At 39.5% G+C, this 16,200-nt stretch overlaps 1 protein-coding gene across 1 annotated transcript in view; it reads right to left on the bottom strand.

The window, feature by feature from the left end:
• Positions 1 to 16,200, bottom strand: part of AEBP2 (AE binding protein 2) — a 58,038-nt gene that overhangs the window by 23,626 nt on the left and 18,212 nt on the right. The window contains exons 4-6 of the mRNA XM_026035551.1: positions 12,069 to 12,276; positions 8,842 to 8,949; positions 1,485 to 1,671 (exon numbers count right to left, since the gene is read on the bottom strand). Coding sequence (XP_025891336.1) covers positions 1,485 to 1,671; positions 8,842 to 8,949; positions 12,069 to 12,276 — 503 coding nt within the window. The remainder of the gene's footprint in view (positions 1 to 1,484; positions 1,672 to 8,841; positions 8,950 to 12,068; positions 12,277 to 16,200) is intronic.

Genomic DNA, 16,200 nt, shown 5'->3' with positions numbered 1-16,200 from the left:
GGTGTAAAAAGTAAGGACTGGAATTTCCAACCCAGTGAAGTAACTGGAGATGAGCTACAGAGTCGCTAAAAAATCCTGGCACCAGGAAGGAGGCGAGGCTTGAACAACTGCCTTCCTACCAACACACTTCCATTTCTGTAGATGGGACAGGCTCTAAGAGGCCTTGGAGCTCATTTAATAACTTTATATACATATATATGTATATATATTTACATTAAAAATGCATTTCTCACTTCAATACTATAATGTTGACTTTGTCACAGCTAAAAAATTAATAGAAAGTCTTTCTTAAACTAGTGATATCTTAGGAAAAAAAAGGATTTTTACACCTCTGTACATGTAAATGTCACAAAAACAGTTTACAATCCGAAAATAACCAGTTCACCATCTGAAGGTTGTATCTAAATCAATAAATATCAAACTAACATAAGAATTTGCTACCGCTTGCCTAGTTCTTTTCTAACCATTCTTTTTTAAAAATGTCCAAATGAATTTGACACATTTATTAGCTTGATGTTAGGAAAATGCAAGAATCAAAAAAACTGTATCAAAGTGGAATAAAAAAGTATAGAATAAATGATTACTACTGTAATCGTGTATGCTTATAAGTATGCTTATAAGAGGGAGCCACCCTCATTTTAAATAGTAAATCACACCACCATATTAAAAAAAAAAAAAAAAAAAAAAGAAAATCACAAAACTTCAACTGTGCAGAGAAAGATTAAAAATAACCAATCCTATCTGTCTCAAATTAGATCTTGGCTATGCTGATAAAACTGTCATTAAGCTAATGAACTGTTGTGCTTCTAGAGGCACTTCTAGAATACCCATTTATCCCTAACTTCCATGAATGCACATTCCCTTTCCAGAGCACTGAGCTTCAGGTCTCACGATCGCCGAACAGCCCAGTCTCCAATGAGCACATGAATGTTCATGCCCTAAGTGAAAATAAGCATTAAAGCCCAAACTTGAACTATTGCTCACAGAAATCCAACTGTTTTTTTATGGAACACAGAGGTACCTTGCCCGTGAAAGGTACATCCACAGAATCTGGAGTGGTTTTATTCTCGTCACAATGGATGCCAGTGCTGCACTGCTACAGACCAGAAAACTCATCAGATCCAGAAAGATTTCCATCCACAGAACATCCACAATGAAAGAAACACCTTTATTTCATTAATGAATATATAGTTCTAAACTAGCTTTTTAAACTCAAAAGAACACGAATTACCTTATAAAAATTATTTAACCTACATACTTAAGCGTTTACATTCTTCTGTTGCTTGGAAAATGTTTTTCAAAGGTAGCTCATTTTTCTATGCAAACATACCAACTGCAGGCAGCTTCAGGAAAGATATCACGGTCAAAGAAAATAGTAGAACAAAAACAAAACCCAAAAATCCCACAGGATACAGATATTAAAAAGTTCTGCAAGTTCTAGCACTAGACAACCTGGAGGAAATGCTGCTTCTGGGAACACTCACGTAACGATCGTCGTCTTTTGTTCTTTAGCTTTCTTCTTTTATTCATTCCAGCTTTAGATGGAGATTCCTCTTTGGCCTTTGGCTGGCTGGCGACTTTCGAAGAGTTCTGCTGGCTGAAGTGTGTGGGCACGTGACGGGCAAGTCCTCCCTGAGACGCAAAGCTGGCGTTGCAGCCACCAACTACACACTGAGGAGAAAAAGAATAAATACAAACGGTGCCAGGCTCTTACGGGGCACTAATTCACATGAGTTTGACACCTTTTTCAGTTTGCCTTTTCCCCCTTAACTTCCAACGCACTAAAAGGAAAGTAAATTCTTAATGACTATGGAATTCTAAATAAAAAGATATACAGAATTACTACCCAAAATAAATCTGAATTTGTATTGGCTCATGACCATTATCCAGCAACATATAATCATCTCTTAACTATGCTGTATAACACTGTATAGCATGGAACCCATCTGAAATATCGCAGGGACAAATTCTCCACAGAAAACAAATCCATCTCAGGAACCTCCTTCCCCCTCCTCATCAGCTTGAGCCCCCTGCCTTTCTAAACTCTGCACTTGCTGCTCCACTCCTCAGCAGCACTCCAGTCTTCTGCCTCTGGTAACAGTAACCTTCCCTACCCTCTTCCTCTTCTCGCGACAAAGCAGAAGCAAACATCTCAATTAGAAACACCACCTTATCCACATTAAATCCATTAAATTTTTGAATTTAATGCTTTCTGTAAATGTGCTACCAAGTTAATAAAGGCAAGCTTTTAAAGTTATTGATGTTCAAATCTTATTCACAGTTGTAAGTTTTTTATGGGGCATTGCTATTACTTTGCAAGGTAACAGTGTTTTAAGTTTTATTCTTAAGAGAACGGCCTCTTTCTCTCAAACAGAAAAGATGCAACAGCATCTGGTTGAAAATACAGAAATTGCAAGATTGCAAGTACTAAGCTAGTACTGACTACAGTAATGACTGGTATTTTTACAAGCATTTGGTTTATACTTACAATTACCTAATTTAGAGAATGATAACTTAAATGATACTGTTTGGGAGCAACAAACTGTTGTCAAGTCACTCCTTTTCCTTTGCAGCAGGCAAGAGTGAAAAGGCAATTGCAGCAAAGCCACCAGCATTGCTCTGAGCCGTGTGGTTGTTCTCCTTCCTCCAGCTCTGTCCTGCTCATCCCTCCTTTCCCTCTTTCCCAGCGTTTATCCGCATCGCTCCGCTCCAGCACCCCCTTCACAGCACAATGGCCAAGCAGCTGCCACCTGACTTTGGCCCCAAGTAATGCTGCAGCTATGTCCACAACAGTGAGTTTTCTCTACAAGCTAAGGAAAAAATGTTACGCTTACCCCAGGTCTGCATGTTTGACTGATAGGCAAGAAAGCAGCTGCAAAACAGCACTCAGCACGTGCTGCCTGTGCTGCCCAGCTCTGCTATTTTCCACCGCAGCTGCAGAAGGACCAAACAGCCCATCTCTGCCTCAAAGTCATGAAGATCTTGCCTGATTGTACAACATGGGAACATAATGCCTCCAACAGCAATCCTCTGTTATCCCTCGGGACATAATATTTGTTTTAGGACTACAAATAATAGACTTCAAGAAAATAAAAGCCAAAAGCAGCAGGACATTTTAAACATTTTTATTTGCATTTTCCTATTTTTTCAGAAGGTTAAATAAAAGTTTTCTAAGCAGTCCTATGACTAGAAAGGTGTAGCTGTCTCATAAAAAGCTTTAAGGTTTTTCATATTGCATATTGTCCCTGCCATATACTGTGCACTTGCTCCCCCCAGCTTCCTCTGCCAGCAGCGGGTAAGCACGTCAGGAGCCGTGAAGATTTCAACTAAAACCCATCCTGAGCTGCAACTCCCCATGTTCAAAAACTGCAATGCTGTACACTTTTAATGAAGTCAACTGCAAAATCAAATCTATCAAGTTCAAACAACACTCAAAACCACAATTTCATTTAGTTTATGGTAACTTCAATGCAATATTAAACTCATACAGAAATTCCAAGGCTTACACTTTGTTCTACTAAAGATAAAACCAAACTCAAAATCAACATAGATAGAGATAAAATACTCATGGGTGCTTGTTTTACTTAAGCAATTTCTTAATCTCCAGGTCTTAAGTCCACGAAACCAGTCATTTTGCACAGAATAAACAGTTCCTTGAAAATAAACTAAGCAATTAAATCAAAACTTGATCAAAAAGATTTGACTTTCACTAAGGTGATACTGGCTTAACTTGCTACCTCTTTCCACATCTATGAGCACAGACCAGAAAAAAGTTTGAGCACAAAGAAAAATATTACCCTAAAGTTCAGCCTAACTCACTATGAAATTTAAGTTTTGCAAAAACCTGCTAGAAATGAAAAATAATATTAAAGTCTTGATATAGAATTATATTATTAAAATGTTAATAAAGTATAATGTCAAAAGGCAGTAGTACATGAATGATGTCAAGCACGTCTCAGAATGTGTAAAACCTTCAGTTTCCAGTATCTCTTGTCAGATGGAAAAAAAAGTGATTTTGTAATATGATTTGCAGCTTGACTCACAATGTCATAACAACTTTTTCCTAGCCATTTACAGAGAAAGCACAGCCACATATTCCGTAGATCTCCCACCACAGCTAGCACTTACTTCTTTGCTCTACCCAAATTTTCTTTGAAAAGCAGTAAACCAGCATTCTTAAATCCTTGACAGCTGCAACTTGCAATTAGAAATTATCTAAGAAGCACATTTATAGAAAGCAGGCGAGGCACAAAATAGTTGCAAAGAAAAACTCCATTCAGATACAGTATAGTCTGATACACTGTCAAATAATCAACATATACCAGAGAAGACAGAGAACAGTTTTGTAGTGACAGGAAATAGTAGAAGAGGGGAAAAATCTTACCTGTTTTTTCTGTATTTTTTCTCTAAAATAATATATCCCGCAATCCGTTACTACTGGGTTAAGTCTCTTCTCTCCAAAGATAAAGGAACAGTTCAGGCTGTCACTTCAGCAGCTCTGGACTCAAGTTGCACCAAATCAGCTGCCCACCACGTAATTAGGAGGATCTAGAGGGTTTCTAATGGACCAAACTCAAATCAAGTGCACAACTTTAAACTAATCTCTTTGTTTCCCAAAAAACTTAAGATTTCAAGACTTTGCATTTAATTTTTACCTATGACAGTTTGGGTCCGGATTGGTGGATATGTTACTTCAAGAGAAAATAAGTTAACATGTAAGAAGTTTAATTTCTCCAGTGTACCCATACCCACCATTGCTAAGGGGCAGCAATGACCAGTGAATTTAATAAACAGGACATAGAAATCATCTAGCAATATAGGGGTTTTTTTCTTATTAAAAATAATCAAATATTTTTAGAATATTCAATGTGTAACTTTTCTAATATTAAATGTTCAACAGTTGGACATCTGAATAAGCCTTACTGACTCCAGGTCTGACTGTCCTGGCAGAATTCCTTTACCTTCTCTACTTGCACCTGGAATGATCTAACGCATAGAAGCTCTTCTGCCCGACGAGTAATTGATATGAACTGAATGAGGACTGAATTTCCTTGGCTGTCTTCTGGGTTTCAACAAATGCTACTCTATTGAGAATCACGCAGAATTCAGTTCTCCCTTAATGAATTCTGGCAGTTATAAAAAGTAAAACAAGCGCCAAATTTTATTTTTATTGTTACTTTTTTAAAAAAATAAAGGATAAAACCTCTGCTAAGTCTATATGCTGTCATCCACTCTTTCAGAAAACCTTTTGTTTCAGAGTACACCCTGCATGACTGATTCCAAGCACAAACCCACTGGTAGCATGCACAGAGGGAATCCTCTGCTTGGAGAAATCTTTTATATGAAGCTGTTTTGCAGAAAATCTCCCCCAGTTCTGAGCCAACTCTGCTTTAGCATTTGCCCTTTCGTGGAAAACAGCTAGTATTGGGCTAATGAGGCTACATTTAAAGAGTTTACTTGGTGCCTCGGCCACGAGGTACAGCTAAGAGTACTCCAGATCTTTCTGAGGTACCAGAAACCACCCTGAAAAATGCGGGGTGCAACAGCACACTAACTATTCCATTATTTATTATTCATTACAGGCTAGTCTAGGACAATCTTATGCTTAAATGCTTATATGAGGGCATTCTCGCTCAAAGGCCAATGATGAGTTTTCTAACTCAACAGGTTATTCCTCTAGTTGCACCCATCCTAAGCGTGTTAAGTTGTGGAACTCTAGAAAGGACCACTGCTAAATGCTGATGACACTTCCCAGTGTTTCACCAGTTTCTAAAAAGCTACAAAACTTAATTTCTATAAGAGAACTAGAAAAGAACAGTGGAAGTTTCTGTAACTCTCAACTCTAGATGGATGATCATACACAAACACACCACAAGTCTTCAGTGTGTCTTTAGATAATTACAAAGTCTTTGTGTTAAATCAATGCCTCGAATGGCAAAAAGAGAAAAAGAAAAAAAGGGAGAGAGGGAACAGATAGCTAGAACCAAACTGCTATGAAAAAAGAGAAAACTGCCAACACCAAAGCACAAGCTTTAGGTACTAAAAGGAGAAGCAAAACTTCAAAAATACCCTACTGCAAGCAAATGAGTGTACGCCCATGTTCTGCAATACCACTTTTTTTCCCCTCCTTCTTTCCCTGCTTGACAACAAAACCAAACCTAAGAAACAGTGCTTAAATAAAAAATGCAACCAGAAAAGCATATTGCTTTGCAGGAATAATTTTTGACTCCAGAGAACTATATCTGAATTAACTTGTTTTATCCTGTTTTTGGACAGACTGCTAGGTGCTCTAGGAAATAAGCAATCTAAACTTAGAGATGACGGCCTCAAAACAGCAACAAACAAAAATCAACCCACTGCACTATCCATGTGTGCCACCTGAAGTCCAAGGCCATTAGCATTAAAGACTAAGAGTAGGAGGGCACAAGTGGAAGGGCACTGCAACAACAGTTAAGGAAAAATTGGGCTCCCAAATTCTGCTTAAAGATCTAGACTCCTTTTATTTCTTAGATCAGTGGATGAATGACTTATAAAATGGTTCCTTGTTATGAGAGCTGGACTCACTACTAGGAAATGGCTCCATATAAAAGCAGAGCTAGCCTATCAATGGGCTCAGAAATAAGTATTCATAAGCAAATTGACTTTTTCCGTGGCACAGAAAAAAAATATTTATGTTGAACCCTAACTCACATAAAAAAAAAAAACACAGGAAAACAAAAGAAAACAAAAACCTCCCACATATTTATTAATTTCTACATTAAACAATTCCAACTTTCTCATGCCTTTACAAACTAATGTTCCTCTTCTTTCTTAAAAATGTCCTGAACAGAAGGCCTCAAAATCCCTCAAACCAGACTAATACAGAAATAAAAGCAGAGACCTGAAGGCAGCAGAAATAAATGCTGAAGTGACACGCACTGAGTCATGATGTTCAAATACTGCCATCCTAGTATGTGATGCACTCTTTCCCTCACTCTGATCTCAAACTGCAGGAAGTCAGCTCATAAAATAAGTACATTTTACACAAGATGCTTCCTTTTAGATGAAGTGGTTGGAAATTCTAGGTCTCCATCTAGTCCAAAAGGCCGGGATAGCGGCTTTTGCAGAGTTTCCAAGGGAACTCTGGCACTCAGAAGTATTTGAGCTATTTCTGGGGCATGCTCTCTTCTTTCAAACACCGTGTCTGCAGCTGAATCCTTAACTGCCTCTCACCTATTCTTTCACAGGTTAAATTTCTTTCTTTAGAATCAACCCTGGAGCCAAACAGTTGCATTGTTTGGCAGTTTGCCTACTGGCCTCAAAGTTGCAGCATGGTAAATGCCTCATTGGAGCAGAGCCATGCTCCAATAACAGACCCTGAAACAGCAATTAAGAATCACCAACTTCGAGTCAGAAGAACATAAAGCCTACAAACCTACAAACTAAACTACTGAAGATTTACCTTATAAATAAGAAGCCAAGCATTATGTTTTAAGGCACACAGAATGTTCGATTCAAAGAGGAGCTGAGGGACAAGCTTCATCCGATGACTCATTTTTTAATTCGATTCAGGGATTACCCTTCACAATAAGATCAGTTACTGCAACAATCAATTTCTCCAGCTTTCAGGGATCTACGATGCTCACAGGATGGTTCTAAGAGCATGTGAACCACATGCTTGTGAACAAACACTAGGGTAACCTGGAGAGTGTTTTCCCTTGACACTTACTCTGTCACACATTTTCAGACTAAACTATGCAGTTTGGAATGGGAAGAAAAAAGAATTTCAAATGGAAAAATATAGTATAATCATCACTGGGAGAAAAAAGGTTTTCACTTGCACAGCAGTGTTTATAAATCTCCAGGCTTTTGTCACAGTTTTGTTTTCTGTCATAACGCAAAAGCTGTGCAGAAGACTTAATCCTTGAAGAGGTTACTGTAACAGAAAATCATTTTTCCAGTAATTAAACTTCTTTAAAATAGAAAAACAGGATACGCTACCTGAGGAGAGGAAGAAAAAAAAAGGAAAAGAAAAAAAAAAAAAAGAGAAAAATGGGAAGAAATATATGAGCTCTCCCCATTTTTTTCTGTTTTTTCTTCTTTTTTTTTGAGGCGGGGGGGAAGAGGGGAAAAAGGTAACTGAAATGTTATCTTCTTTTGAGGAAGCTCCTAACTGATTTTCAACCTCAGTCTAAAGCAACATGGGTGGGACTTACCATCCAGTGATGCAGGACTGCCAGCTATGAACTGCCCCCAACTGCCTCCACAAGGGCATGAAGCAACTCACTAGTAATGGACTGGTGGATATGGGAATGATAAACACTGCTGTACGCAGAATGGCAGGTACAGAGTAGGGGGAGAAAGAAAGAGTTAGAAATACTAAGCAGGAAATACAGTCAGCTCTATGGTCCTGCATTCCCAGCTTCCTGCTTATGTTTGGAGAGGCCATGACATAAACAGTCATTACCAGAGTTTCACCTGAAGCCTGTGAGCCAAGACTGCTGTTACCCAAGCACGGCATGTGCACCAGGTACAATCCTGCCTTTCACGTGGAAGGGGAAAGCACAAGGCAAACTATCTTAATGCCGCAGTGGGAAGGGAGGGAAGGGAGGGAAGGGAGGGCTTCAGACAGTGTTGTTCGCTTTGACTCCCCTACCATTTGTAATCTAAAAGGAACAGGGAGGAGCAGTCACAGGACCTTCAAGATGTTGGTAAGACAACAAAAGAGGCTCTTTGGGCACTACCACTCAGCTTATTTGAAACTTCAAGTCGATGCTCCTGCATTGGCATTATGATTAATACGGGGAGGGAAAAAAGGCTATCATTTTTAAAATAATGGATGACATTTATAATGAACCTTACCTTGAAAGGTTTGTCCCCACTGTGTGTCAGCATGTGCCTCTGCAACCAACTTTGACTTGTTGAAGGTGTATTATAGACTTTGCAACCTTTCCATAAGCAAACAAACACCTAGTAAAGTAAAAACATGATTAGCTTAGAAACAATGAAATAGTAAAAGGTTGTTCAAGATCAGATTAAAAAAGAAGTCTGTTCTCATAATACGAAGTAGTTCAAAACATCTTGAGACAACAACCACCAACTTTTAAATACTTCTAATACCAGAGAGGAAAACAAAAAAACAAACAAGAACAAAAACTCATACAAAATATCAAAAACTCAGATGCTCCTCCAGATACACTCAGGATTGGCTGTAGATACAGCAGAAAACACCAACTCTTTAGTCATTTTTAGACATAGAAGAATTAAATGACAAATTTACGTTTTCTGGATAGCAACAATGGAAATCAATAGAAATGAAGAAGAGATCTAATAACCAAGAAAAAATTCTTTGAGCACGACAAAGCTCATTTTTTCCAGATATCGGAACTCTTACAATAAGAGTTTTATATTCAGGAAAACTGGACAGTCTAAACTGGTACTTTATACTCCCATCCTGATGAAGAAAGTCACAACCTGAGCTTGGGATTACAAATCCACAAGCCTTCTTTGAACTGATGTCAGCGTACAGATCAGCCCCATGCGCTGTTGTGCACGAAGGGAGTACAACTTACGCTCCTTTTCTTTCATCTCATGCTCTCTATTTATAACCTAAAGAACAAAAAAGGCTCAATGAATCTGGCTTTCATTATAATTTCCTTAACAGGTCCATGTGTAAGGAAATCTAATATATAACCTTAATTTTTAACAGCAGAATGCAGTCTCCAGGAATAGAGCTGTCCAAGATAGAAGATTTCAGAACTACAGGATTCAAGTTTCTGCTTCTGTCTCAGAAATTAAAAAATATGAATCTGCAAACCCCGGTGTTTGATCACAGCAGCTCGATCCAGCTTACTGATGAAAAGTTGGGAAGCCTGCACGCCTGTGCAGCTGGTCCAGGCTCACCGGGCCACAAAGCCCAGCTCTAACACATGTGGTGCCTGCTCCACCTCTGCGCAGAGGTGCCCTGGCCACCAGCAGCCACAGAACTCGTTACTTGGAGGTTCCTGGCCCTCCAACAAGGCTCATGGCTCTCCAGTGTCCTCCTCATCACCTGCAGACTGCAGGGCACTCAGCAACAGAGAACTAATATGAAACAGCAAATTACAGAAACGCAGCCCCCTCAAGCACTTGAGTTTATGAAGACCCTTCAGACGTCTGGGTAAGGCTCCCTAAGAAGTGCTGAACCCATAATATTCCTGACAGAGCTTTTCTTTCTTTTCTTTGTTTTTATTTCTTTTTTGTTTGGGTGGGTGGGAGGGGAAGGGATAGAACTATTTTCTCAAAAACTTTCTAGGCTTTCCATGGGGCTATTTGGTTTGCTATGGAACTATTACCTCAACAATATCTTGAAAAACATGCATTGATTTTGCCATACAAGGATGCTTCTCTCTGCTTCTAAGTTCTCAGTAAGCAGTTACTCTCTACGACATCAAATACAGAGGCAATACAGAGAAGCAGTGTCTGAAATCCAGCCAAAATTCCAGTATTTCTGACTCGACACTTAAAGGCCTTGTCAGCAGGTGGCAGACAAGTCCTTGAAACAAAACAGCCAGTGCCCGAATCCTTCCCAAGCACTGAGTTCAAGAACTTTTGAGACACCAACAAAGAAAGCAGCTATACTAATAAAAACACCTCGAGCAGGACAGATGAAGGACGTGCGGCATGAAGCTGCGAGGTGCAGGGTGCTTCTGTCTCCTTTGGAAAGACCATTGCAGTCTACAAACAACCGTCCCACCAATTACACCACAAGGAATGTAAGTAAAGAGAAACAAAATTAAAAAGAAAATACCATCTTTTTCTAAGGAGTCAAAAGAAGTCAAAGATGGGACAACACTGATTACCACAGAGCCACGCATTAGAAAGCCCACAGGACAGCAATACACCCAATGTACGCAATTCTTTTATCCAGGATCCAAATGGTATTTTTATAAGTATATGAACAGAACTACAAGAAATGATCTTACAGATAGTTAAAAAGTTGATATACTGGCTGGGTGACTCTGCTCAGAGCTTGGACTGAAACCAGAAAGCCAGCGAAGCTGGAAGTTCCATCACACTAAAAGCCATTACCTAATGCAAGCACTGAGTCAGGCCTGTCTCAGTGACAAAATGAGCTCTGCACCGTGCTATTAGGCATGTTTTGCTTAGCTCTCCTGTACACTCCACATAAAAGTTAATGGTCTAACATTTCTCTTCTAAAGAAGTGGCAGGACAAAAAGTCACAGATAATAACTACTCTAGATTTGACATTACCTTTCCAGTAAATTAAAGGGACGCAGTGTTATGATATTGAACGTCCAATATGAAGTCAGACTGCAAAGCTTACTTCAAAAATGGCTTGCACAGGGAGATTGTTTTTGTTCAAATACAGAGCTGAAACCACATCACCGGGAGCCGTTTTGAAGCATTACTATTGTGAAAGCAACAGAAACTGCACCCCCTGACCTGGGAGTCAATTAAAACTGAAACACATAGACAGCCATGTGTGCTTCAGAAAAATACCAGCTGCAATGTATGCTGAAGCTCTGACTTTCAAACACCTTCCATAAGAGCTGTAAACAAAGCTGTTTCACCTTGAACTCCCAAGATAACCAATCTTATGTCTGCCCTATTATATATTTATGTTTATATATATATATATATAAATTCTAATGAGATTCCATTTGAAACATTATCAAGGTGCGACTTTTCCTCAGTTTACAGGCAACAACGTGTATGCTAACAATCTTAGGAAAATTAATGCCAAGTATAAGCCCTTTAAGCCCTTACAGATATGCCAACAGCTTCAGGATGCTGAGAGATTATCACTTCTAACAATTTCAGAGCTTCCGATGACTTATGAAGAAGAAATCACTGCATGTCTGATTTAGTCACTCAAAAAAACCCCCAAAATGGTACACAAGGTAGCAAATTCAGAGGTCAATGTAAAACACAACAGCCGAACAGCCAATACCAAGCTGCTGAAGGCTTATTCCTAGTTACTACTAGATAAGGGGCTGCTACTTTAAACCAAAAATAATGCCTGGCATCGCAGAATGGAATATTGAGAGGGAAAGAAGAGGAAAGAAGACAGGGAAAGTAACACCAACCCCTCCTCGCTGACCATCCACGTGTATGGAGCGGATGTGATCTGCTAAATCCGGGCTGGAGCTGAAGCAGGCATGGCAGTGGTCCCAACAGCAGTTGTAGGCGATGCTTTTCGTAGAGGAGGTAGGAGCTCCTTGTCCATTCATCATAACTGGAGTCGAACGGCCACTGGAAATTGTGCTGTCTACATCCATAATAGTGCTGCTTATGCTGTAAGACAAAGAGAGAAAGTCAGTGTCTGGTGCACAGTTTCTCTTTCAGAGTATTCAGCCACATTGAAAGGATCTTAGGCAAACGTAGCATTATTTTCAGTGGTTCACTGCCCAAACTACAGTAAACTCATAGTAAGAAAGCAATTATTTTATCTCTGCAGTATAACTTATTCTGGACACAATCAACAAAAAGGAAGGCTGGAAAGATTCTTCTAATAATTAATTTACCAGATGATTAATTATCCTGTAATCAACCATCATTTTTAAACAATATCAAGTAAACATTTCCATTCTTCAGAAACGCACAAACTAAGAGACGTTGGGTCAGACAAGGGATGCATCTAGCCCAGTGTCCACCATTAATTCTAGATCTTTAAAAGGAACACAGAAGAGAAACATTCACAAGCTTTACAGCACTCCTGCATTTGCACGTAAGCTCCCCCACTTTCAGGGCAGCTCGGGACTTGGGTTGTTTTGTGGTGAGTTTTCTTGGGCAACTGCCCAAACTGGGCACAGTGATCCAGATACAAGCACATAAGCGGGATTCTACTCATCAGCTAGCTATGCTTTGGCTAATACAGGCCTGTATGTGGCAGTAATTTTTACTTACCTGTCTTTAAACACTATTCTGGGCAAAGTGCAAAGAATGCTCAAATTAATTTAAAGAAAGAAAAAATAATACTGTGCCATTCGCTTCCATATAACATTTATGATTCTAGACTTTAGTAACACCTCTTTTCTCTTCCCAAGCCTTTTGCATCTCTTTTCTGTGCCAACCTGTCCTGCTTTTACAGGGATGGGTGCTGTTTCACCCTCTGACCATGACTGAAAGCTTTTTACATATTCATTCTTGCTCTACTAGCTTTTGAGATGGGTGAAACTAAAAGGGAATCATTATTCAGGATACCAATATCCCACATTGCCTGTCTTCTGTTTAATCACTACTGAGCCATCACTTTTTTCCAGACATCTATGACGACTTCAAGACCTCTTTGCTCATTTGCCTGGTTTAATTTCTTCCTCACCTGCTATCTACATTCCTCCGTATTTATCAATATCATATTTCATGGCTTAGTCACAATAGCAGATTTCCCCTGAGATACCTTGCATGTTAAGCTGCAGTTTTGGCTGCTCCAAGTAATTTGGTACCACTAGCAAAGTTTGATCCAAAGCGGGAGAGCTACCAGTAAGGTACCAGTATGAAAATGCTGACTAGCATATTCCATGAACAGATCACTTTGAAATCCCCTTCTGATACACTTGTCTCCTGCTATAGTAAAATTGAGCACTTATTTTGAGGCCTTCGCTTTCAAAATTGATCCGAAAAGAATCTTTCAAACATCTCTTCAAACATTTTAGTTTCATAACCTTGAGAACAGAATTCTACTTCTAAGTACACCAAATTCCTAAGTTTTACATGTCATGCTAACACCATATCCTATTTTCCTACAAAAAAAAAAAAAAAAAAAGATCCTGCTATTTGCAAGGCAAGACCTTTCCCTGCGAAAGCCACAACGACTATTTCCTGCAATACAAGGTTCTTCCATGTGTCTGCATTTTAAATTTCTTCCCTCTTCTATATCCCGAATATTACAAATCTTTCTATCACCCCTTCTCACCCTTCGCTCCTTTCTCCCCCTCCGAGAAGCTGCTTCTCTTGCCTTTTTGCCATGTCAAGTCACCAACTGCCACTACCGAATAGGGCAAAGGTGGCCAAAGGAGCAGGTAGATGTAGTGTGATTCCACTCAACTCTGCTCCCTTTCTCCAAAACACTGTTTTGGCTGCTCATTAGAAACTTCTGAAAAACGCACCTAGTATTGAGTAGAAGCTACGAATCCCAGATGAGCTACTAGTTACAAATTACTTGTTCGAGTAGTTTAGTAGTTTTAGTAGTTTTGTTCTAGTCATAGCTGTTAAGTATAAAACACAACACAAGCACTAGCAATTTTTCCACCAAGCCAGGCCCACTACAGAGGTACTAGGGGACCGTCAACCCCTCAACTCTTCAACTGACGCCCAAGCCAAAAACTATTCCTGAAGGTAACACACTTAGAATTGTGTTATGAAAGCCAAGGCAACCAACAGGATGAAAAGCAGGAACTGAAGACACAATTTAATTAGACCCCATATAGCTGATTTATCAAAAGATACACTTCTCACATTCAACACTGAGGAGAAGCTTTAAATGCAATACACAAGAATGTACAGTAAATACAACGTTGTATTTATTGTAAGTACAATGTGGCACATAATCTGATCATTCATGCTGAGCTTGTGAATGTCATCAAGCTCAGCAGCACCCACAGGCAGGTTCTTAACCAAGACCAGCAAAGCCCTGCAGACCCACGGCTCCCGCAGCAGCTGCCTCGGCTCTCTTCAGGTGGAGAAACAACCCCAATTTTTTCAAGGTTGAGAAGTGTCGAGATTTTTATTTTTTTTCCAATTAGGAACTCCAACATCCAAGCAATTGACTATCAGACCCTGTATCTACAGCCATTGACAGCACTGGAAGCAGTCTCAGGAAGCCACCAGAAGAGCAAAAGTCAACTTTCAAATAAAAGGCATAGAACTCTAGATTCTAGATGGACTAAGAATGAGTTTTAAGCTATATGTAACAAAAGCACAACTTCTCAAGGGTGCCCATCTTTTAAGGCCTAGTCTTAAGTGAGAAGACCATTAGAAACCATAACCAAGTACGAATTTTGTGAAGGACGTGTGTGTGGTTTCTTCAGTTGACAGGCATGAAATATGACTAATTTCTCTAAAAAAAAATTAACCAACCCGCAGCGAACGAGTGTTTATTCCATACTGCAAACCCAACATACTCTGATCACTTTGGGGTACACAGTCACAGGTCAGTAATTTTTTACAGCCTAAGAACCACAAGTGGCCAGATATCCTGAATACGCTCGTTCACACACGGAAAACAAATTTATTTCCAGGGAAAAAAATATGGAAGAGATGAAAATAGCAATATTGGTTCAAGACAGGATATATTTCTAGTTGTAGATGGATAAATAAAGGCATAATTTGATTAATGAGTTGAGAAACCAGTAATACTTAGAAAACTAATTTGGTTACGATAGTTTAAGCGACTGCTTGATTTGTTTCTAATAGTTGAAATATTTGCTCGATTTGGTTCTAAGAAGCTAAGTGTTTGATAAGGGCTGACAGATTAGAGTTTCATGTATTATATCAAAACTTAATATTAGAGGAACAGGAACAGAAAGAGTAGGCCATGCCACTTACAACAAACAAAAGCACAGGACACTTCTTGGGAGGTGAGGATGAAGTGCAACATCTCACCATGCTGCCCTGATCCATTCAACGAGGATGAATTCCACATAACTGTCAAATCCAGTTGAGCTTACACAGATCCATTACTTAAAAGAGAACTCCCCCTTTCTCCTAGGTTGAGTAACTGTGTAAAATATTAAAGAGGGCTGATAACAATATTGTTATCAGAGGACCTAGCACAGAAATAGCTAAAATGCTTCTAAAGCAAAATGGCAGCAGCCACACAACACAGTACAATTTGGTGACTGTTTCTCCTGGCAGCTTCTCCCAAAGTGCTGCCCTGGCACAGTCCTTCAAGAGAGACAACCCCTTAAATAAAAAGCGCAAAATTCAATTTGTGATTTTCACAGAATCCCTGAATAGCTGAGGTTGGAAGGGACCTCTACGAATCATTTGGTCCAAGCTCCTGCTACCTCGAGGTCAGCTAATACAGACTGCACCCAAGACCATGCCCTGTGTGTGCAGAAGCCACGTATCTTAGATAGTCAGGAATCTAGCAGCACTCAGAAGACCCATGATTATTTTCTGTCTTTCAGACTTTATGAGTTTTGGGACGTTAGGAAAAAACAGTCAGAGCTGTGTGTGAAAAGAATCCCCGTGAGACCAGAGCACATCTTTCCTCTG

The sequence above is a fragment of the Nothoprocta perdicaria genome, unplaced genomic scaffold (genome assembly GCF_003342845.1).
Source record: "Nothoprocta perdicaria isolate Ctin4 unplaced genomic scaffold, notPer1 scaffold_161, whole genome shotgun sequence".
NCBI lineage: Eukaryota > Metazoa > Chordata > Aves > Tinamiformes > Tinamidae > Nothoprocta > Nothoprocta perdicaria.
Note: the sequence above shows the minus strand (reverse complement) of the source record. Positions and strands in the feature narration are given on the sequence as shown.